A 24,527-nucleotide genomic window follows, 5' to 3' on the forward strand; every position below is an offset into this window, starting at 1 on the left:
AATTGACATTTTGTTTGGATGTATTGTAAGCATTGTTTTTTTGTCTATTAATCAAACATCAAGCTGGATCAGCTTTAAATATGGTTCATACTATCTATACACGTATATTAAAAGAAATTTCATTTTATTTTATATTGGTTAATCAGCATTTTTAATAAAATGCTTTTTTGCAGTCTTATATTATGTTCTTAAGATGACGCCACATGTGTTGTCTCCGTCTTACAAATTTATATCATGGTAAATGTGTTACGTTCACAATAATTTAGTTATTATTTTGTTGTTATTTTTAAAATTAGAGAGAATTTATTTATTTGCCTATTATAAAATGTAAATTTAAGATTATCATCTAGGGCAGGAGTTGGAAATAGACGGCCAAGTCCGGCCTGTGGATGGGAAAAAATTGAACCACTGAGAATATTTTTTTTAATACTGGTTTTCCGCAAATAATAGATATTTGATCTACTTTTATGTTGTATTTAGATATATTTTGGCTCCACGTACATATTATGTGAAACTTCATTGTCCAAAATAACGTCTTTAAAGAATAAATATCGTTAAAGATTAACTGATCTCCGCCTTAAAAACACTCTGCGCATTAGTTGTTTTCCAACAGTACCAAATTTTAAAAAACAATATTAAAAAATAATATTGTGTTATATTAAATAATTTGTATTTAATAGCTTAAACTAAATTTTTAACACAAAAATAAACACATTGTATTACTAATATTCAAGTTTTCAAACTATCTGGACGACCACCATTGAATTTAGTTCCCGAGCTCTGATCTAGGGCATCTCGGAGACTTTTATCAATATTTTAATTTTGAAGCAAACAATGATCATTTTAAAATTTACGAAAAACATAAAGCAATTAAAATGCTGTTAACTTTCTTCATAATTAAAATATCAACAAAATCCTCCGAGATGCCCTAAATAATAGTCATATCTTTAAATTGTATAATAATTCCCTCTAATTTCAAAAATAGCAGAGTAATATGAATTATTGTTAACTCAAAATTAGCTATATGATATACTTCTGTGAGACGAGAATAATATTCCTCTTAATATTTTGCTTTACAAAATTTGTTATAACTAATTGTTATAACATGGAATATTTGAAAGATTTATATTTATTTTTATACTATATAATATAATGCCCATCGGGCATTATGTTTTTTTAAAAATTTTTATTTAACGTTTTATAGAGCTACAACATTTTAATGTAAATCATAAGTTTTTCCTACAGAAATTCATAAATACTAATAATATAATAATATAAAAATGTTTAAAGGCATTCAAAGTTATTTAAATATTTTAATGAAATTGAATATTTGTATTAAATAACGTTTTTTTGTTTTTATGGTATGATGTATTAGTTGATTTTTTTTTAATGTAAATGATACATAATAATCATAGATACGATGATAATTATTATTTTTTCTGTAATTACTTTTGTCTATAAAACTGAAATCAAAATCAGAATCGGTCTCGATGATCACTAATTATTATACTTATACATTATGTTTGATAATTAATAACCCATTATAATATCTTCCTGACGCAGCAATAAACGAAAATATTCAATTTAATTTATCTAGTATAATATAACTTGGTGTGATCATAACTTTATAAACTCATATGCCCATTATAATTAATACGGTAAATATTTAAGGTGCTTATATATAACTATATTTTCCTATATAAAAGTAATTAAACATACTCGTGGAAATTATAATGGAAATGTATCAGTAGCAGCCGCAAAGGGAGGCTAAAATGTATACGGTGGGGAAAGTAGAGGTAGGGTAAAGTACAAAGTAAAATAGATTGTAGCAGACAGTGTTTGTCGCAGGGACGAGCTTAGTAATCGTTTCGTGCGCGCGTGATGATCACCAACACGAATACTCGATCGGCCGTCCTAGTTTTTCACTAGATTTATTTTTGTTATTATTATTAATTTAATTAGAATATTATAATAGTCGTGAAAAATCAAAACCATGGAAACTGACAAATTAAATGATAGGGAAAATAAAACCAACGGTGATGCTCAGTTTGCCGTGGTAGAAATGGGAGAACTTAATCACTGTTCGAGGCCATCAACATCGGGGGAAAATAAAAGATCCGGGTAAGAAATGAATTTACTTTTATGAATGATACATATTTTGTATTTTTGGAATTTTTATTTTATAATTTTAGTTCGTAGTTAGGTAGAATGTGTGGTATTAAACTTAATAATTTCACTAAGAAAGATAAAATACAATTATACAATTATATTAACACTAAAGAATACATTTAATAGTTATAACTTATAAGTAAGTATTAGGTAAAATTAAACCATAAATTAAAATATTTAAAACATATTCACGAATAATTAGAATTTAATAAAAGAAAAGTTTGTTCTTCTGGATATTACTCCAATCATACTGAAATTAAAATATAAAATATAAAATGTATTACAAATCGTGCGAAGAATACGCAAAATAAAAATAGAATTTTCATAAATCAAGACAAATACCTATCAACCATTCTAAATTTTCTTGTAATAATTATCTTCTTTTATATTTTATAAAACAATATTAACTTTCAATTTTCCAATGGTGACTTACAATTTTAATTTTAGTTCATTACCGAGACGGTTTTTTTTTTAACATTTATATTATTTTATATTTGACATATTGTATCATTTACGTAGATCTTAAACCAAACTAATTGCTTCTTAATTATAAAAATAATATCAAAGTGTAAACTATAGAATAGAGAGGATTATAATAATATAATGTTTCAACTTTCAAGTGCGTATATTCGTAAATCACACATTTTAATTATTTATAAATAATTAAAATTTTTAAATCGTTTTTATTTGAAAAAAGTTGATAGAATAAAAATAATAAATATAATTGCACGTAATTACTAATTATTAGTGCGTCGTTTTAAGTGTTTCAAATAGATTATAAATATTTCCAAAAATATAATCGCATATTTATTATTCCTTGAAGTATAGGACTTAGGTATATATATATAATGTTCAAGTTATTTGTGGTAGGTAAATAATAATAAGTTACAAAATAAAATATTTAGATCGGAGGTAAGGTTAAAACAAATAAATTGTCATAAACCAAATCCTAAATCTGTGTTATGGAATTTTGAAGTAATAAATAATTCACTTAATGTGCCAAGGTTTGTAGAACTCTTCAACAAGTTACTGTTATTAAATTGTTACCTACTCCAATACATTCCATCACCACAATATATTAATAATGACAAGAAAATACGATGCCAGTGTAAGATTATTTGTAAATAAAAAATATAATTTTTGTCATTTAAATAATTTATATTTACAATTATTGTAATATACCTTTTGGCCTCTATAGCAGTATTTAGTCTAAATTAATAGTGTTGATAATCACACGATTAAATATGAATAAAAACTAAAACTAATAAATAATTTACATAATCTGAAAATGTATTTATTTATGTAGACACAAAACAATCTGTATACTACCTACTCAAAGTGTTGGTACAAGTAAAAAATATTTTTATAATAATTTTAAAATCAAATTAACTAGGATTATGTTTAAAGGTATTTAATTGAAAAAAAAAAATTAGAAAAATATTAAATTGATTTGATCTTGGATATTGATAAATCTGAGTAGGTGCCTAAAATCTATACTATTGAGTATTGACTCTATAGTCTAAACGCATTACACAGTAATTGAAATATAATGTTAGTGACCATAATTTTTTGAGAAGTTCAATCTAAATGAAATAACTATTGATAGCTTGACCTAAAAAGAAAAATACACTGATAATTTCATTAAAAAAAAAAGTATCAGTCAAAAGGTTAAACCAAAATCAATCTCAGATTATATTCATTATATTCTTTTATGGGTACTTACTTGAATAAAATTTAAAAAAAAAAGATTTATTAACAATTTATAATTATATCTATATATTTTATTTAATATTATAAAATATTTACAATTAAATAATTTATAAAAAAAAAAAAACAATATTTATTTATGCTAAAGTTAGATTATTTTTAGGTGAATACAAATAATATTAAAAAGCGTGCACAATTTTTGCTTAATAATGAAAAATATGTTTCGTTATTATTCATAAATATAAATAAAGATTTTTTTCTAACCTCAATAAAATAGACACAAAATAATATTGTAACCATTTTACTTAACGAGTGTTTTAAATTAAATTAAAAAAAAAAGATGTCTGGCTATAATGATCAAACATTTCATCATATACGGCTTCCTTCTTTTATATTAATTCAGGAATTCGAAATTGAATCTCACATATTGTAGATCAAAGATTTTGCAGACAAAATATCTTGCAGAGTAAAATTTTAAAGTTATAAATTTACGCTTTATTTAATAAAAATATAGTTAGTTATAAAATATACTTTATAATATATCTATATTATAGATAAATAAAATAAATATGTAAGTATCATTAATAATTATAATATATAGGTACTCAGAATTAGGTATATTATGGTATATGAGGAAATATTTTTACAGATTTTGTAATTATTAATATTTATAATGGATATTTTCATTGAGGTTAGGTACATTATATACTTATGTCATAAATTCATATTTTTGCTATAAAGTATATTCTGATATTCAATATACAAAGTGATATTTTTAAGTATCTACATTTCATTATTTCAAAAAGTAAAAACCATTTTTGAAAATATTATTTTTATATAGGTAATTTTATGCAAACCAACATTTTTAAAATGTCATAATTTCTTAAGTTTTTCTTTTTTGAAAGACGACGTGCATTTTTTATTACCTATATACATATTTCGAAGCAAAATATTTTACGAGTACGTAGTTAATTAATGATAAGTATTCAACATTTAGAAGAGCGAAACAGTGGACCAATATTTTAAAGTTTAGGAACCATTCTACCCTACTCAACTACAAAGTCTTAAATATTTATAAGTTATAATAAAAGACCGGATTTATTTGTATTGCAAAAATTACATATTAAATTGTATTATTACATAAAAAAATACAATATAAAAATCAAAAATTGATTTTTAATATAATAAAATGTATACAAAATAAAAGATCAATGCATTTTTTTTTAAATTTAAAATTTTTAATTAAATGCATTCATATATAATCATATTTATACTTTTCATTTTCCAAATTTGTAAGATTCGTGGAATGACTCAGACAAGCGTAATTTTATAAATGCTAGATCACATATTTTAACTGCAGTATTTATTGTACAAGCAGTTTTAGCTTTTTAACATTGGTAGCATTGTTAGCATCGTCTTTTAAACTTTCAAAAACGTTTTTAAAATTTTCAAAGAGTGCAGCATTTTATCAAGTTCCCCATCTTGCAATAATATGTTCCCTGGGTAAAGGCACGTCAGTATATTAAATGCTTTTATACGAGGCAATTATATTCTATGAGTGATTTACGATAAATACCCATCGATTCGTACTTCGTAGAATGGTTAGAATAATTGTCATCTTAATAATGGCTTAAATGGCTCGACCACAGATTATCTGCTCGTATCGAACTCGTTACGACTTATAATAACGTTTTTTAATATCATATAATTAGGTAAGTAAAATATTTTGTTCGTTTAAACTCGTAGAATACACAATAATTAAAAAAATGTCACTATCTTCTATCTACCTATAAAATTGAAATATTGAATAGGCAGGATACCATAATATTGTAATATAGCACAATTATATAATTATATATAATTATTGTACATTTTAAAACCCTATTTAAAAAAATAGTTTATCTTATTAGACTTTAATATTGTTCCAATCCATAGTTATTACAATATTATTAGTCGAATTATGTGTATTTTATCACTATAATTCAGTATAGATTCTATTTTAATGCCTATATTTGTCATAATTGTCTTGCCTTTCTGATAAAATCCACCTGTTACTTGATAGATAATTACATATTCCTTTATATATCACTCACAACATAGGCAATATTAGTAGAAGGTATCTGCCACCAACTACGAAGTTTTATTAACAAGAGATAACCACTTTAAACCGTTAAAGCTCTCCAGGGTAGTTGCGTATAAGTTAAATTTCATGAGATGCTGTAGCTTTGTGTGTTATTAGTTTATACACATAACTTTTTGATCTACAAGATGTATTGTTTTTTTTATCATATCAATGGTAATCATAATATCAAAATGATTTGATATAAACATAAACAATAAACATAATATATTCTATCCTTATTAACATAATATTATAACAAGTTTTTTAATTACCTATTGTAAAAATTTAAAATACTAAATGTAAAATTATATTTTATATTGCTGTCTATAATCTGATGAAATAATATGAAACCATGTGAAAAAAGTTGAATTATTCACATTTTTACACCTATTTAACATTAAGTGTTTATTTGTAAATAAATTCGACGTGGTGGAAGTGCGTTTTGAATATTTTGGTAAAATTAAACCTTTATATTGACGTTTTTTGATATGATACTCCCTAAACTGTAGTTCTATTGCGTACCAGTTAATCCTACATTAAAAATCACGACACGAGTAATAATGGATAAAGTTAAAAAAATTTAACTAAATGAATAATTTATTGGAACAATTTATTCATACACAAAAATAAAAAATGTTACAAACACATATTTTACATATTGTTTAAATAGCATTAAATTTAAATTAAAAAACATATTGTCCTTGTCCTGCAAACATTATCTATTCTAAGAAAAATATAAAAAAAATTAATCAAATAATAAATTTGTTATGTACAATTTATTCACAATTTGTAATTTATTTTTACTATTTTATATTATTATCAAATTCAATAACCAGCTATTATTAACTCCAATTGAGTTGTTTTCAGGGCTTGAAATTAATCTGTAATTTTTTGATTTTAATTTTAATTTAATTCTAATATTAGTTTTTTTTTTTATAATATGTATTAATAAATTAATTTTATAATTTTATAATTTTTATATTGTTATACACAATATAGATATATTTTCTGATTTTTAATTAGATATTAAATTAAATTTTTTTTTTTTTCAATTTATAATATCGTTTTGCAACTTTACGTTTTTAATTTTCTACCTATTGTATCTCCGTTTGCGCGTTCTATATACGCATATTATAAATGACGCACAGCTGTAAAATGGCCCTAAGAAAACAAAATTATCAACCAATGAACCTAATAATATTATTAACCTTTTGGCTATCAATTTGTTTTAAAATATTCTAAAAAGATTATTATTTTGATACAAATTTTAAATTATTGATTATTAATTTTTAAGTTTCAATATAAACTCTGAATATCATTGTATAAAAATATCTATCTTGAGATTACAATTGATTTAATTAATATTGGATTTAATCAATATTTAAATCGATTTCAAGCCCTATTTATGATAACAATATGAAGGTTTCCATAAAATATAATGAGACATATTATATTATAATAGAACACTTCGAATGTCTCAATGTCAATAATAATATGCACTCCAATTATTAGCGATAATATACTTGTTCAGTTTTTCAGGGGTTTAAATCCTCAAATCACAGTGATAGTTATCTATCATATTATATGTATATATATTATTATTATATTACACAAAAGTTTTTCATGAGTGGATAATTCAGACACAATAATAATATAAACAAACTGACGTTTTCAAAAAGGTTAACCAACCCTATTATTTATTATGGTATTTGTAATTTTTTCTTGTGTATTTATTTTTGTCACGGTTCAATATGTATCTTTTTAGATAAAAATGTTGACAAACTAAGTACCTATTCAAACAAGTCGACAATATTTTTATATATATTTTTTTATTATTTCAAATGAAAAAAAAATGTTATCTACCTATAACACTATAACACAGGAACTCTTCGAACACTTAAAAAGTTATAATATATTGATAAAACTATGTATAAGATAAGTATAATTTTGAAAATAAAATATTAAAGAGTACAAAATTGAACATTGTTTAAATATACATTGAATACATATAAAGGGCGTTGAAAAAATAAATAAATCAGTCTACATAACATAATATATCTTTAAAAATATTCATAATTAAATCGAATTTTAACTTACACCTACTTATTCTTTATACCTAGTTTGTAAATCGAAAAGGTATAGTACCTAATTTTATTTAAATTGTCCAAGAATAAAGATCTTAGTCCATGATCTATCTATACGTTATTTTGAAATATTTAGTTATATTATAAATTTTGGACTGGCGGATCATCAATTTTATAATTCAAAGCTTTGGCGTAATATATTGCCATTTTACACTACTGTCACTACTACATTGTTTACTAATTAGGTATTAATAAATAACAGATAACTTGCCCTCAATATGTCTACCCTCGCCATATCACATATTCACATAATATTGTTTCAATGAAGTCAATATTATTACGTTTTCAGTGATATTTTCGACTGTCATTGCATATTTCTTGCTAAGTACCACTCGATCCATTTTTCTCATCTTTATATTTTAGACACTATCCGTGCCTATATCTCTAGCATCTTCATGATTTCTATTCGACTCCCGTCGTCTTATCGCTCACATTCAATTGTATCTTAAACGCTAATTTTTCAATTTTAAATTATGAACATTTTCCATATAATATAGCCATACCTTTTAAAACAATCACTCTGTATATTATTTTACGAAATATTATATGTCTTTTGGCAACTAACATATTATGTACCTATATATAGAGAGAGAAGCGTATACGTAACACATATTATATTATTTACAAGGGTAAAGCAATTAAAGATGCCTATAGAATGTTCGATAGACAAAAAATGTTCTCATAAATTGTGATAACCATTTGACCATTTTCACATTATCTATTTAATAAATGATACATTTGATAATAATAATAAATACATATATAATATATTATAATAAATTAGGAAGACGTTCACTGATAAATGGACGTTGTGAATTAAAATCAAATAAAAAAAAAACTAAAGAAATTGTATTTAAACGTGTAATTATTTTTCGTCAATAAGTTACCTATATTATTATGTTTATTAAATATGCATAATAATATTATGGTATTAACCATATCATGGTAGTTAAAAATCGTCTATATATTTAAAATAATTAAGAAAATTAACTGAAATAATTTTTGAGATAGGTATTTCGAATTTTTTTCTTTAAGAATTACAGTATAGTAGGTAGGTAGTATAGTAGTGGTATAATATTTACTTGTGTTGGATGTCTTATCTTGTTATATAACAGTTAACAGGTTAGATTAATTGACTAGTAGTGGTAAAGTAATTTCGTCACGAGAAGTGGGGGGAGGGGGTTGGCTAATTTATTAACATAACTAATTTGATCATTTAAAATATAATTTATAATTTATATTGTTATAATTCATAATTGGAAAAAATGTCAAGGGGGTTTACCCCTCTCCACACCCACCTCAAAATGTTTGACCACCGCTGATTAAAATTATAAGCGGTTAGTTACTGGTTCTTATTTACATAATCTAAAATAACAGATACCTACAGTATTCAAACATAAAGGTTGTTAATTACTCATTGAATAACATTGACATAAAATTGAAATAAAAAGTTGATATTTATAGTTAATGGTTTTTTTTTGTACCGAACGCTATATGAAGGCATAACTGTAACAAATGTTATCAAATTAATAAATTATTATTTTATAGAAGTAAACATGGAGATTAATTAACGTCTATTGAAAGTACGTGTTCTTTATACATTAATACCAACTATTCATTTGGTATATAATGATTGTAAAATAATAATTAACTAAGTGACGAGGGGTGTTTCATGCGAGTGCCTACCTATAAAACATTGGATTGGAGGTGATTTATTTTTCGATATCTCATTTTTTCTGACTACCAATTTCTTCTATTTATGTACAAGGAATTTATTTAGTTTTGACTGAACAAAATAACAGTTTGCAATTTGTCTTTTACTTAGGTACTTACATAATATAGGTACTGAAGTTTATACGTGCGTGTAATTATTAACACATTTGTGCGTGTGTATACTTCAATATATCTTGTAGCCATTAAGGGTAGATACCTACATATGCATATTTCGATATGCCTACTATACATACCTACTATAACATATTATACATATAAAACAATTTAGATAGAGAATACAGATAATATATTTTGTAAAATTATAGGTAAATATCGAACGAGGTGACGAAAGTGTTATACGCCTATAATGTATGGTTTTATTTTAACAAATTGTATCATCCAAATCTTTTCATTAATTATTGTGGTAATTATATAGTACATTTATAGAGTATTATAGTGTATTGAAAACTATAAGTTTAACTAGTCATGTATTTTTAATTTATTACCTTGTGATATCGATGTAGGTATTTAAAACGTAAATCTTAAAACCACGCTTGATGATATTTCTCCAATCTTTTATAATAGCTCAGCACAGTTTTCCTTGCTTTAAGAGAAACTTCTGAAAAAAAAAATAATGCACACATTTCACTCACGAAGTAGTATTGTATAATATACCTATCCAATAGTCTATCCCAAGATGACACAATAACTTGATAGATGCACTTAACTATAATGTATTGTTTTTAGATTGACCTTTAAAAGTTGTAACTATCAAAGTACTATATGTTTGAATAATAATACTTACTAATAAAAATGAAAAAAAATCAATTAGATTTTTAACGCCACATATGTATCAAATAATATATCAGGTTTATTATTTGTATACATTTTTTTTACAGATATTTAGTAACGCTGATGCACTTTATAAAAGGAAACATTGGCTGTGGAATGTTGGCTATGGGAGAAGCCTTTAAAATTGGAGGCTTATACCTTACATTGTTTATTTTGTTGTATGTGTGGCTAATTAGCGTCTACAATATGCATGTTTTGGTAAGTTGTCCAATTAAATACATGATTATAGGTACTTACTTGAAAAAAAAATCAATATTTATCTTCCAATATTTAGCAAATTAATCTTTATGGTCTTGCGTTTACAATAGTAGGTATAAGGTATACCTACATCATTTTCAGAAAAATGTTTTTAAATTTGTTCACAGACCACATTAAGTAGGAAAGTGCAGAACCGTTTGCAAGCCAAACGTGCACCATCATTTGGTGATACCGTCGAAAATGCATTCAAAATGTCTGATAAATGGATATTTCGAAGTATATCAAATAATATTAGGTGAGCATTTAAACTCATAAATGTTGCATTACATATTATATATTTATATTTTTCATGTAGAAAGATTGTTTTTTATAACATACTTATCACACAACTTGGTTTATGCAGTGTATATATTCTTTTTATCGGCACTTCATTACAAAAGGTAAACGTAAAAAAAATATTTATTTATTACATATCTATTTATTATTATAATAATATAAGATAGTTAAAGTTCAATATATTTGTCTTGGGCTATATGTTAAATGACTGGTTAACAATTATTAATGTTAGTAAAAGATGATAAGGTTTCATGCGAAATCAATTTCGTATATTAAGGTAATCTATAGATAATCTATACATTATTTAATTGTGCTATCATATTATATTCTATTTGTTCAAAAAAAAAAACTAAATAAATAATACATTTACGTGTGTTGTAAATAAATCATGATGTTATTCTTAGTGAAAACAAAATCATAACAGCTAAGGTACATCTAGCAGAAAGTATTAACATAAATACTGTATAAGGTCATCATATAGCTCTTATTGAACAAAATTGTTTAGACATGTCATTCATCCGAATGGCCTCGAGGCTCAAGTTCTGAATATAATATACCTAATTCAATTCACAATAAAAACTTCCATTATGAGCAGTTTTGATTATTAGCATGATGATATTATTATATTATTTACAAAAACATGCTATTATTTTTCAAATGCAATATTTCCAGTGTTCCGTTATTAACAGAAAAATCATTATCGATTGGTTTTCAAACACTTAGCGACAACAACAGGTAGGTACCTACTAATAAAATTACCGAAAATATTTGTGCAGTTTTGATACAGGTATTAAAATAATGTATCGAATACCTATACTGCAGCTGATACTTTCTTGCAAAAATTGCATCACTCGTGTAAATTATAATTGATTAAACTTAATACTTCTACACCTACTTAACCTCTTCGTTATCGCCAATCATAAATATAAGTATTAAGATCCAAAGATCATATATTATAAATAACTCGAAATTTCGGGATAGAATTTCCAAAATGATTAATCCCGGTTGTGGAGAGAACTTAATTTTTTAACAGTTTTTGTTACCTGTAGGTAATAACTAATAATTAATTAAATAGAAGGTATTAATATTGTGGTTAATGATTAATAAATAGGTACACATTATTATATTATTATATAACAGGATTTATATAAATTAATCTAGATATTAAAAACAAACATTGTAAAATAAAAATTTATAATTACTTGAAGCTTATTGCTTATATAAGATCAAATAAATAATAAACAAACACGTATATTTAATATAAATTAATTAATAATTAATGATGAAAATCACTAATCTTACACATTAAAATACCTCGTACATATTTATTTATTTATTAATTTATTTTTTAATTAGGTACATATTATATTGCTATACGTATTATAAATTGAATAGGTAGCGAAACGGAATCACGGATCCAAGAGAGATAAAAAAAAACGCTAAACGCAATAAATTATTTCTTGTACATATGTACAGGAATAATTGTTTTTAAAAAATTACGTTAGGTAAATAAAGTAAATAAAGTATTATTGTATTTATTATTACACAAACTATTATTTACATTTGAGTATTTTATATTACCATTTAGCGTGTAGAAAATAAAAATAGTGTTTACATTTGAATAACCTATATTATTACATAATATTTTGTAGTTTGTAGAGTAGATTGAGTTAGTATTAATTTATCTTTATATTTTATTTGTCTAAATGTTCTGGTATTTTTGTACCTTATTTTTGTTTTAATTATTTTGCAGCTGTTACTCCAATACTCATATGAAATTAATATTCAAACTGTTCTATTATTAACAATGCCTTTGATAATGGTATGTGCAAGTTTGAGAAAATTGCGATTTATAGCACCATTATCAACTTTGGCCAATTTTGCATTGATTACTGGCGTTATTACGATAATGTACTATAGCTGTTCTGGACCATCATCTAAGGGTGTTAGATATTCATATTCTAAATGGACCGAATTACCAACGATGTTCGGAATAATCATGTTTAGTTTTGAAGGAATTGGATTGGTAAATATTTTATTTAAATTCCATTAATTATTAAAATAATCGAATTACTTATAACGATTGCGTATGTATATTGTCTAGGTAATTATAATTAAGTAGATACATTAATTAAATAAGCGTAATCGTAATGGTAAGCGAAAAATAATAGAATAATAATATTAATTTAATTTCATAATAATTATAATAATAACTACCATGTAGAATGTACTTCTCTTTCCAACCCAATAATTAAATAATTATAATAAAATTAAAATCATAAATTCATAAAATAACACTTAATTATACTACTTATATATTAATTGTCTGAGTATGTACAATATAAAAATACCTAGTTAAGTACTGACGATATATACTGTCGTTTAATATTATTCATTGCTTATTGGTATATGTATATGTTATTTTAACACATTCGCATTCCAATATATTCTAATATATTAGGTTAGGGATATCAAAATTAAAATTACAACATCAGCTATATGAAGTTGTATACTATTTTCAAGACTTAATTTCCTACTTACCTAACCTATAACTCATCTCACGTGGAAGTAAGGACAAATCTGACCGAGTAAAGCAAATTAATTGAGACCTACCCACACCCAGATAAAGATACTGACAACAAATGTTAACAATACAGATTTTTAACACAGTAAAGAGAGTGTTTCCGACGTTCCGTAAAACAGTTTTTTTTTGAAAATTCACTGTAAAACCAGTACAGATGGGTATGTTTCTATTTCATCATTAAATTTTCCGGTGACATGATCGGGTCTATAAAATAATGCTTCAAACCTTGCCGGAAAGTCGAGCTATCCGACCAGTGAAAAAAACCACATTTAAATCCATTCGATGGTTTTGGAGGAGATGCGAGTAACGACGCGAAAAGCAACTTTCATATGAATATAATATTATGGACGTATTAACAAAAGATACTATTAGATAGGAACTCATGTTATACATTACAAGAAGAAAACATCAAAATATGTTGGTACGCTTGGATTAGGTACATTTAAAAAAAAAATATATATTTTTAATCCTTCGTTCTTTCATGCCAGATATTATAATTTATCAGCATTCAGCGTCGTTATTATAATATTAATTAGTGACTTATAAGTTATAACAAAGTACAATATACATTGTGGAACGGCGCATATGGTAGGCAATTCTTCTACACCCGGGTATTGAAACACATAATATTATAAAAATATTAATTTATATTTTGAACTATATAGGTATAATAAAACTTTTTAGACGTAATTTATATTAATATATTAAAAACAGTTAATAATAATGATAATAGTTATAATTGTTGTATTTTGGTTCTAACATAATGTTAGTAAATATATGACAATATAATATAATATGCACTTAGGTAGCTTAAAAATTAAAACAGTTTCATTTATTTATTTTCATTATTTTCATAATTTGTACATCCATACAGGTTTTACCTCTTTTCGCGGAGATAGAAGATAGTAAAAAGTTTACATCGAGTTTTGGAGTCTTGAATTTTGGTATGGTGGCCGTAATGATGTTAAACGTGCCTTTGGGTATGACTGGCTATTCAAAATGGGGAGATGACGTGAAAAGCAGTCTAACATTGAATTTGCCATATGATCACGAGTGAGTCGATAAATCAATATGATAATATATAGTATAATAGCCTATAATATAATATATCATGTTAAATCATATTATAATCTATACTTTTTAAATTATTTTAAATGTCTTTTTTTTCTCGGACGGTTTATATAGTTGATAAGTAAGGGGGCATATACACGAGGTTTGAGATATCTACTTCAACGAATTTATGACCTTACAACTACATAAAATCGTCATAATATATTCAGTTGTAAATATTTAGTATCCTTTTTTCCAACAGATTAACACAGTTCGTAATACTCATGATGATATTGGGTATAGCATGTTCGTATGCGCTTCAGTTTTACCCCGCAGCCGTAATTGTCTATAGTGACCTTGAAAAAATCTACGGACCTTTTAACCATCCCGCAGTATGGGATTATAGCATCCGGATATGTATATGCCTTGTAACTTGTAAGTAAATATGTGTAATATATTATTATTTTTAATATTGACAACAGTCAATAATTGTTCACTCTTAATATAAATACGATTATGTATAGGTAGGCGCAGTTATGTTTTATACTATTGAAAGGTTAGAGTTGGGCGTATTATACGATAACAAATGTATAATATTACGATTTTGGGAAATTATAACACTTAAACATCTAAAATTGAATAAATATTGTGATCGTTGAAATATGAGCTAGTAGGTGTATCATGTTTTATACTTTTATATATTATGTTTCTAGAGTATTATATTTCACGCCTATACCTAAACTTAACACAATAATAATTATTGTAATATTTTAATTAAATTTACAAGCTAAATTAATTTCATAAAAGTGTGATACCAAAACATATATATTGAACTGTTTTTGAAATAGATACGACTTGTTTACACATCCTATTGGTTACTAAAAAAATAGGTGATTTAGGTCACTTATCATAAAAAATATACTCTACACTAAACAAACACATTGCCTAATCACTTTCATTTAATGCAGGACTTCTATTTGACGTTATTAATAATTATTATTATAAAATAACGAATTGACCAACCCACAACAGTTGTAACCTAAATATAAATCATTATTGGATATTACTTATTACTTAGGCTAGGGACTTATATAGAAGTCGCATGTTTTTTTAATATGCACTTAAAACATAGCTTAGTGACATAGAAATGTGTTTCATAATACCAGGGGACTAGAGTAATTTTTTTTTTTACACATTTTACATATTTTGCATATTTTGCATATTTTGCATATTTTACATAATATATTTTTAATCATACTCTAATTTTTTTTAAATTGGTAAAAAAATGTTTGTTGGTATACGTAAAATAATATTCAAAGAATTGGTGTGGGTCGTGTTTTTCTTGTCTCCATTTATAGTTTAAATTATGATTTATGAACCACCGTCCACCGATATACTTTTATCAATTTTAATTACACAATACCATGCCACTATTAATTTGGATAATAAGTAAAATATACTAAATGAACTATAAAAAAATAAATAGAAAATTAATAAATGGAATTTTCATTTTTTTTTTTTCAAACAAGCCTAAAAAGACCGAAAGACTGAAAATATAAACAACGATTTTCATAGATTGTATTTGTTTATTTAATTTTAATACAACGTACATTAAATGGATTAATGTATATTTTTACAACATAAATTAATAATATTACCAATAAAAATATTTTTCTGATATTTAGCGTAGTCAAAATAGTTCGGTTCCTTATAGGCATATTTTAAGAGCATATTAAAGTTGTTGTGCATATTTTAAGGGCGTATATTTAGTGATTTTTTTCAGGGCATAAATAAATGCACATTTCAAAGGTTATTAAGGGCATGAAATCTCTAGCCCTACACTTATTACTCATTACACTTTTATTGCTATTATATAGCTATATTATCCAAACTATATAATATATTTTATATACATCAAACATATCATCATCATCATCCACTGCCCAAATTTCAACGAAGCTAGGAAAGACTTCAACATCCCTGACAACCCGTACGAAGCAATTGCTTAGTCCATTTTCAAACTATCAAAACCTAATTTTATATTTAAAAAAAATTAAATTGTACAAAAAACATGTAACATAATGTAAATAATTAATACTCTTGTTAAAGCTAATAACCTCTGTAATCTGCATAATTATACAGCATCAACTGATGCTTAACCAATGAAGGAAAAAAAAATATTTTATCTATAATATCTTGAATTTGATTAAATTTTTTTTTTAGATTTCAATATAACATCAAACATGGTTATGCTAAACTAACCTAATAGTATTAAATATAATAATTTATTATACCATGCGTAGGTACTATAGGTATAGGAATCGTAACCATTTGTATTTTGAATTAAATATTGACCGTACATTTTTTTTAAATTTATAATAAATATTATAATAGTCGTGGTATTACTTAAAACGTCCTCACGTCATTTAAAAAATCAAGTTAAATGTAAATTTATAATTTTTTTTATATATACATTTTAGACCTGGCTGCCAGTACAGTGCCGCACTTGGACCTATTCATGTCGTTAGTGGGTTCTGTAACTTGCGTTGCGCTCACCATGATTTTCCCTGCACTATCCAATTTGGCGTTCCGGACGAAAGACAAAGGTTCATTTTTCGGTTCATTTTTTGACATGGTGACCATACTTACGGCAGTGATTGGTTCAGTCACCGGAATTTACGCCAATACAACTGCCATTTATGAGGCGTTCTCGCAAAACCATAGCAATGGCTAAATCTGACTCGGACGTTTGGTTGGTTGAATTTCCGTTCTACATTAATATAACTATGTCACCGTGACACCCCTGTATACTATTATATATATATATGTTTATATCACTGTATTTTTTTATATATATATTAATAACCAGTTGTTTCTGATAGTAATACTGTTGTTCAGAAAAATGAGATGATTAAAGAAGTTAAAGTAAGATGATGAGAGAATAAAATACAGTAACGTATGTCACAAAGAAAACTATAAGAGAAAGTGAGACAATAAATCTCGAGTAGAGCCATTATTCAGACATTCAGTATTAACTTTTTTTATGTTAGATAGGTACCTACCCCTATTTTATCCATTCGAGTAGGTATATTATATAAAAACCTTTTTTTTTTTTATATTGATAGCTATGTGACTGACCTAACATTATAACTTGAATTTAAATTAATACAATAAAATATTTATTGGAACTATACAAGATTTTTTCCATTCAACTTTTACATATTTTTCGTTGCAATTTTGTTACATTTTTAGCGCATTAAATACTGCAATCTTAAGTTATCACTTTTCAACTTTATATTGTTAAGGCATTTTTTTATAACTGTTTACTAATTGATGCCTACTAAACTTATATAATATACATAATTACAATTAATATACATACAAATAAATTGAACATAAGTTTAGATTTTTAGTATTCATCATTTTTAACGTTAATTATTCTAATGATTTTTGTTATTATTTTATGAAAAGTAATTCTGTTAATTTTAATTACGTATTAATTTTTATTATTTAAATAACTTATACATTTTATTTGGAACAAGATCTTCGACGTACTGAACATCTGTTCTATGATATTATAAAATTAGTTAAACAACGATAACCTGATGTTAAATGACCATAGAACAAAATATGCATTGATGGTTGATAATACAGTGAAACCTCTAAAAACCGGACAATCTCACGATCGGTCCTAACATTTTTACCACTATTCGGAAGTGTCCTCTACTTAGAGGGTTCTGACTTCAGACTGTAGAAAGTGTAGTTTGTTTCCAAATAAACGTCAGCTATTTGGAGGTATCCTCTGTGTATAATAGGTGTCCGTTAGGAGAGGTTTCACTGTATTGTATTATAGGAAATGTAATATACCTACTTGTTACACAGCGTTAGGTACATATGATAAGCAATTTAGCAATATTTATGTTTTTCCTTCATACAATTTAAAATATTCTTAATCTACCTTTAATAAGTGAATAATATTTATATGAAATATATAAAGGTACCTATAATAGGTGGATGTACCTAACTTACTTACTTTAACTTTTTATGAATTATCAATCGAACAGACAACAGTGTTATCTAAAATATTTGATTAGATATTAATGTTATTAGGACATTTGGTACCTAAATTATTAACCTTTTACAATACGTATTTGTTTAAAATATTAAGATAGTTATACTTTTAATATAAAATTATTTGTTTTACAATAAAGCTAGGTATCACTAAATATTTCAAACTCAAAACATTAAATTTGATTGGTGTAAAGGACTTATTATTATAATAATTGTTTACAATTTTTTTGAGTGCGCAGCAAAACAAATTTTTTTGTACAGCTTTTTCTGAGTTAAAATTTAAATTACATTATTGTTTTAAACAATATATTGACTTGGACGTGTTTTTATATCATAAATTCTTAATAATTGATTGATTGAGTTTGTTCATGTTTCAATTTATTATATATGTATGTATTTATCTCATTTTTTACTATCTACGAGTTAACAATTTTTAATGCGAATTAATGTGATTTGTTGAAAACTTAACTCACTCTCATATTTCAAACAGTCAATTGTTTGGATAGAAAAACACTTGATAGTACTTAACAAGTCAACTATAAAAAAGGAGTTGTGATTCAAAACAATTTGGTTTTACTGGGAAATTGAAGGTTAACGATTTAAATGTATTCGATTACAAGTCCTAATATTATGCGGTAAAAAAAAACCAGTCAAATTCAAGGTCATGTGTTTGAAATATATCAATACATTTAATATGTTATTAAACATAGTACCTACATTCATTTAAAAACCAATAACAATAGATAACTTGTCATAACAATAATAAAATATGTGTATTGTAATATAAACCTTTGATCGAAGCTCTCGTTTTCTTTAATTCACACATTATTAACAACTATTCACGATCAATTTATTCCGAGTTTATTATTTACCTGAACATATTTAATGATAAACATATTACATATAAATACACACACAATCTGGGCTGATTAATCCGATCTAGGATTGAATGAGAATTAAGTTGAGATTATATATTATAGGTATATTTCCGTTGAGTATTGATAGTTAATTTGATTACCTACCTAGCTACTATATATTTAATAATATTAACTAGGTATACTATTTAATTATATTATGTATAAATGTATGATACATCTATAACATATACCTACAATCTTAATACTATAGTGCAACTTAGAATTAATTTGGAATGTCTATAAAATATTATATTCGATTGGGTCCCTGAGTTTAAAATGTATTCTGTATTTTTTAAAACCTAAAACCTTAAATATATATTAGTATAATAGGTATATTATCTACTAGCGGTTATCATAATATTGTGATGACTGATGATAGTACTACAAAATGTACTGCAAAATGTACCTATATTTTAGAGCAGTGGTTTTCAACCTTTTTCACATTGTGGCACACTTCATCTCTTACAAAATTTTCGCGGCACACCAATTCATAGAAATATATAATTATAATACGTGAAGCATATGATGAAAATTATAAAACTAGGTATTAATAGATTTATCGCGGCACACTCCAAGGGTGCTCGCGGCACACCGGTTGAAAACCACTGTTTTAGAGCATGACATATGTATAATATATTATAACAAAATATATAGGTACTCGCGATGAATCACCTTAAACATTGAATTCATTAATCCAGTTAAGGCTATTGAAAGTGGTTTGTTTTTTCGTGAATTTAGACCTAGGTATAAACGGAAGAAAAATTCACCCAGTATCTATAAAAAGCCCGATTTTAATTTTCAAAACATGTTTGGATTCTTTATTCCGTTTTCTGGGTTATGTTTGAAATGGATTTTCGATTATTTTTTGTTTCGTAACACCAAAGTAAAGGTGAATTTTAAAAAAAATTAAGAAAAACAAATTTCATTCTATTTTATATAATAATAATATATTAAGAGGACGTGATACCCGCATGTGTTGTCTCCGTCTTACAAGTGCATAAAATAGCAAATTAGATTAGATTATTATCTAGGTAACCTCATAAAAAGCATTTTTAGTATATTTTAATTTTAACACGAGTTATGAGTACTTTGAAATGTACAAAAAATGTACAATTTTAAAATACTAATAGCTTGCTTAAAAATTAAAATATAATAAAAAGCCCATGAGGTTGTCTAGATAATAATCTTACCTTTAGATTTTATAAGAGGTCAATTCACTCTAGTTTTTAAGCTAACGGAGCTACACGTATTCTGCTTTGCGTATAATTTGCTATGTTATGCACTTGTAAGACGGAGACAACACATGCGGGTATCACGTCCTTTTAATACATAATATTATAATATATAGGTACTTCGTTTACCTACAGAATTTTGTGTGTCTTACTGATTCTACTATTTTGATTGAAACTTTGCAATAGGTATATTAAATAATATTATGTTTTTTTCCAATTTAATTATACTTTTGTATTACTGCTAAGATGTATTTGTAATATTAATAATTATAAGTAATTTAAGGTACGTAAAACCTAATGAAACGAAATTGAATTGGAATTAAACTATCTGCACTGAGCGATATAATATGATGGGGTCTTTTAATTGTAGAAAAATAAAATAGGCATAGGTACAAATTGGACTTCGTTATTATACCTACTATCTTAAGTACTAAACTAATTACACCTACCTCCTATTATTGTTTATCTACACTGTATGTATTTCGTTCTGTTAAACATAATACCTATATTAAATATTTTTTTAGGGGGAGCAATAAAAACAAACAACCACTAGACCAGTAATTTGATTGAACCGTTGAACTTGAACACATTAGAAACGACCGAGATATGGTTCATGTAATGGTATTAGAAAGTAAACCTACAAAATGGATGGTACAGCAGTTAGTTTTTATTCGGTTGGCGGTTTTAATAACTATATTATAATACACCAATTTAAAGACTTAACTTTAGTTTTTATAGGTTATATCTATAAATGTTTACCATATACTTTTAACATACTATATATATCATATATGACAATATATATAATATTATTTATATTATAATATTGTATTAAAACTACTGTATCAGTATACATGTGTATAAAATAACTTATATATATATATATATAATTATGAACTTTGATAAAGTATTATAAATGTCTTAAATATACGTCTATTAAACTACAGTAAACATAGTTTTTTACTGAAATAAATAAGTTGCTAGTGTATAATAGAAAAATATACATTTTTTTTCACAAAATAATTTGGTAACTAACCATATAACTATGTTTAATATTTATTCTATTTTATGTTCACACACGATAATATGTTCGTTCACACGAAAAATAACTACTACTTTTAATCCAAACAATTTTTAATTTACACTAATTTAATAAACTTGAAAACTGTATACCTACATATATTATTATACTCACTTATATACCGCGCTATTGATACCGGATTATTCATTTATCCCCATTTCCTGCTCTTATTAGTATTCCTTTGTCCGCAATTCAAAATGGCCATGGCCGAGTTAAGGCACCAAATGCACATGCAAGAGGTAGAAAAAAAAATCAAACTATTGCAGATGAACTGGTTCATAAAGAACTACGAAGAGGCTAACGAAAATACAGATAAACCAAAACCAACCGTTTCGGTGCAATCGACCAAGCTCATCGACGAGATACGGGAAATGAAAACCCTGATCAAAGACATTAATGGCAAGCTAGAAGAGTACCAGAAGGAAATAAAGGCAAAAGGGTTCGAAAAACCGAACGAGACCGCACCAGACATTTCGTACATGTACCCCGTACCATTCGATATCGAACAACAACTGTACAACGGTATGAGATATTATAAATTATACTCATCGTAGTAAATTAACATACCACCTGCGACCTGCATATAGGTACACACAGGTGGCATAGGTGCCCACACTAAATATTTTCGAAAAGTTTCAACTATTTTGGAAATATTTTATTTACATAATTTAACATCATTTCAAAAAAAGATTTCTGGAAAAAATTTATAATTTTTATCGTTATAATTTTTTAAGTTTTTTTATATTTTTGAATGACGCCGCATACTTTTGTAATTGCTTTCTGAAGCAGAATATTATTTGGAGTATTTCAATATATTATTAAGATCAAATTTCGGTCAAGTATTTAATTAAAATGCTATAATAATTAATAATACTATGCATAAAGCATTCGAAATTTCGATGAGTGGACTTTCGCGGAGTAATTGACAGTGGTACAGGTGTATAATTCACCCCTCAAAATGTTGTTTTGAAATGTTTAAAAAAAATGTATTTTTTCGGCACAGTGCAGAGTGTAAGAATCTAAATGGATCACCAGCTGGTACCTAGGAATGATATGCGATATATATTTGCGTTACCTTTATATAATACATTAATTATTAAAAAACCTACCTGGCTACTAATATATTTTTATCGAGCTATTGTTTTAGCACAAAGCATTTACCTACCTATTTATCCAGACAATTATTGTGGTTTTAATAATATTTATTTTCCATTATTTTGAGAGGTAGGTAGGTATAGACAAGTCTTAAAGTAGGAAAAAATTCCAGAGAAGACTAATGTCTCCATATAACCTTAATAGTTCCATATAATTAAATCATATAATTCAATAATTGTATGTATAAAATCCTATCTCGTTAAAGGGGACGCTTTTTAACCAACGTCAGCCCTCCCCACTTTAACCCCTGGGTATAGAATATAGACCATATAGGTATGTGTAGACTATAGACTATAGGTAAATATAGCCTATAGTCTATATTTTCCTTTTTACATTTTTTGTTTCACTATTCTAATATAGTGATAAAGTATTGTTGGTGAAATGTTTTCTTTCATACAGACAGGAAATGTAAAAATGATCTATGAATTATAGGTACCTACGTACCTAGATAGTTATACCACTTAATCTTACGGTATTATTTTTAATTAATTGTTAGGTAGGTAGGTAGGGGTGACTGGGTACAATTGTAACATTTTTCATAAAATTATTTATTTCTGCTAAAATTCAAAATTTTTTGAATCGTTTATACATTCAATTAGTAAAGTAAGTTGTTACTTTTCAAAATATCTGTGTATTGAATCTTTATTTCCACATGATTTTGAATAGATATAAATATAGAAAGAAAAAAAATATGTTACAATTGTACCCGATACAGGGTACAATTGTAACAGCACTAGGGACAGATGTAACATACATGATTTTTACTTTTTTATATTATTGTAAAACATATAAAATATAACAGTTACATTTAAATAAATTAATAAAATAAAATAGGTGCAACAGTGTATCACTGAAGGTGACTGTTACATTTGTACCCCTTCAATATTTTTGTAAATACTTAAGTATTAGAAAAAATACTGACTAGTTAGAGTGTTAAGACCTGAACCAAAAAAAACTACACTGCTTTTGGTGTATATCAAAATAACTATAGCCAAACATATAATTAGAATTATGTACTCGAATAAAAAAGTAAGTGTATGATTTTTATTCACAATCTGTTATCAAAAACACATTTAATTTTTTTTTCCAAAAAGTTACCCTAGTTATCATAATTTTGATAAGAAACATCGATTGTTATACAGAATAGATGGCCAACTGCTAAATTTGTTTGAGATTTTTATATTGATTATTGAACA

The 24,527-nt window shown here is 25.6% G+C and overlaps 1 protein-coding gene across 2 annotated transcripts; it reads left to right on the top strand.

Annotated features, from left to right (window-relative positions):
- The first annotated feature begins 1,633 nt into the window (after nt 1-1,633).
- Nucleotides 1,634-22,305, top strand: LOC100160033 (proton-coupled amino acid transporter 2-like). 2 transcript variants are annotated; one of them, XM_001947148.5, is made up of 9 exons: nt 1,634-2,121; nt 10,755-10,905; nt 11,073-11,200; nt 11,261-11,345; nt 12,995-13,267; nt 14,700-14,878; nt 15,138-15,310; nt 17,356-17,627; nt 21,620-22,305. In XM_001947148.5, the coding sequence occupies exons 1-8, from the start codon at nt 1,994-1,996 to the stop codon at nt 17,607-17,609; spliced, it is 1,371 nt and encodes a 456-aa protein (XP_001947183.2). In that variant the 5' UTR covers nt 1,634-1,993; the 3' UTR covers nt 17,610-17,627; nt 21,620-22,305. The 2 variants fall into 2 exon arrangements, with proteins under 2 accessions (XP_001947183.2, NP_001280282.1); NM_001293353.1 differs by lacking the exons at nt 1,634-2,121; nt 21,620-22,305 and having other exon boundaries at nt 10,771-10,905; nt 17,356-17,609.
- The last annotated feature ends 2,222 nt before the right edge of the window (nt 22,306-24,527 follow it).

Source organism: Acyrthosiphon pisum, chromosome A1 (genome assembly GCF_005508785.2).
Source record: "Acyrthosiphon pisum isolate AL4f chromosome A1, pea_aphid_22Mar2018_4r6ur, whole genome shotgun sequence".
Lineage (NCBI taxonomy): Eukaryota > Metazoa > Arthropoda > Insecta > Hemiptera > Aphididae > Acyrthosiphon > Acyrthosiphon pisum.

Excerpts from the sequence above, each read along its gene's own strand:
- LOC100160033 (XM_001947148.5), top strand. The coding sequence starts at position 1,994 with ATGGAAACTGACAAATTAAATGATAGGGAAAATAAAACCAACGGTGAT. Across the intron at positions 10,906-11,072 it reads TCTACAATATGCATGTTTTG|ACCACATTAAGTAGGAAAGT; the intron begins GTAAGTTGTCCA and ends ATTTGTTCACAG. Across the intron at positions 15,311-17,355 it reads ATGTATATGCCTTGTAACTT|ACCTGGCTGCCAGTACAGTG; the intron begins GTAAGTAAATAT and ends TATACATTTTAG.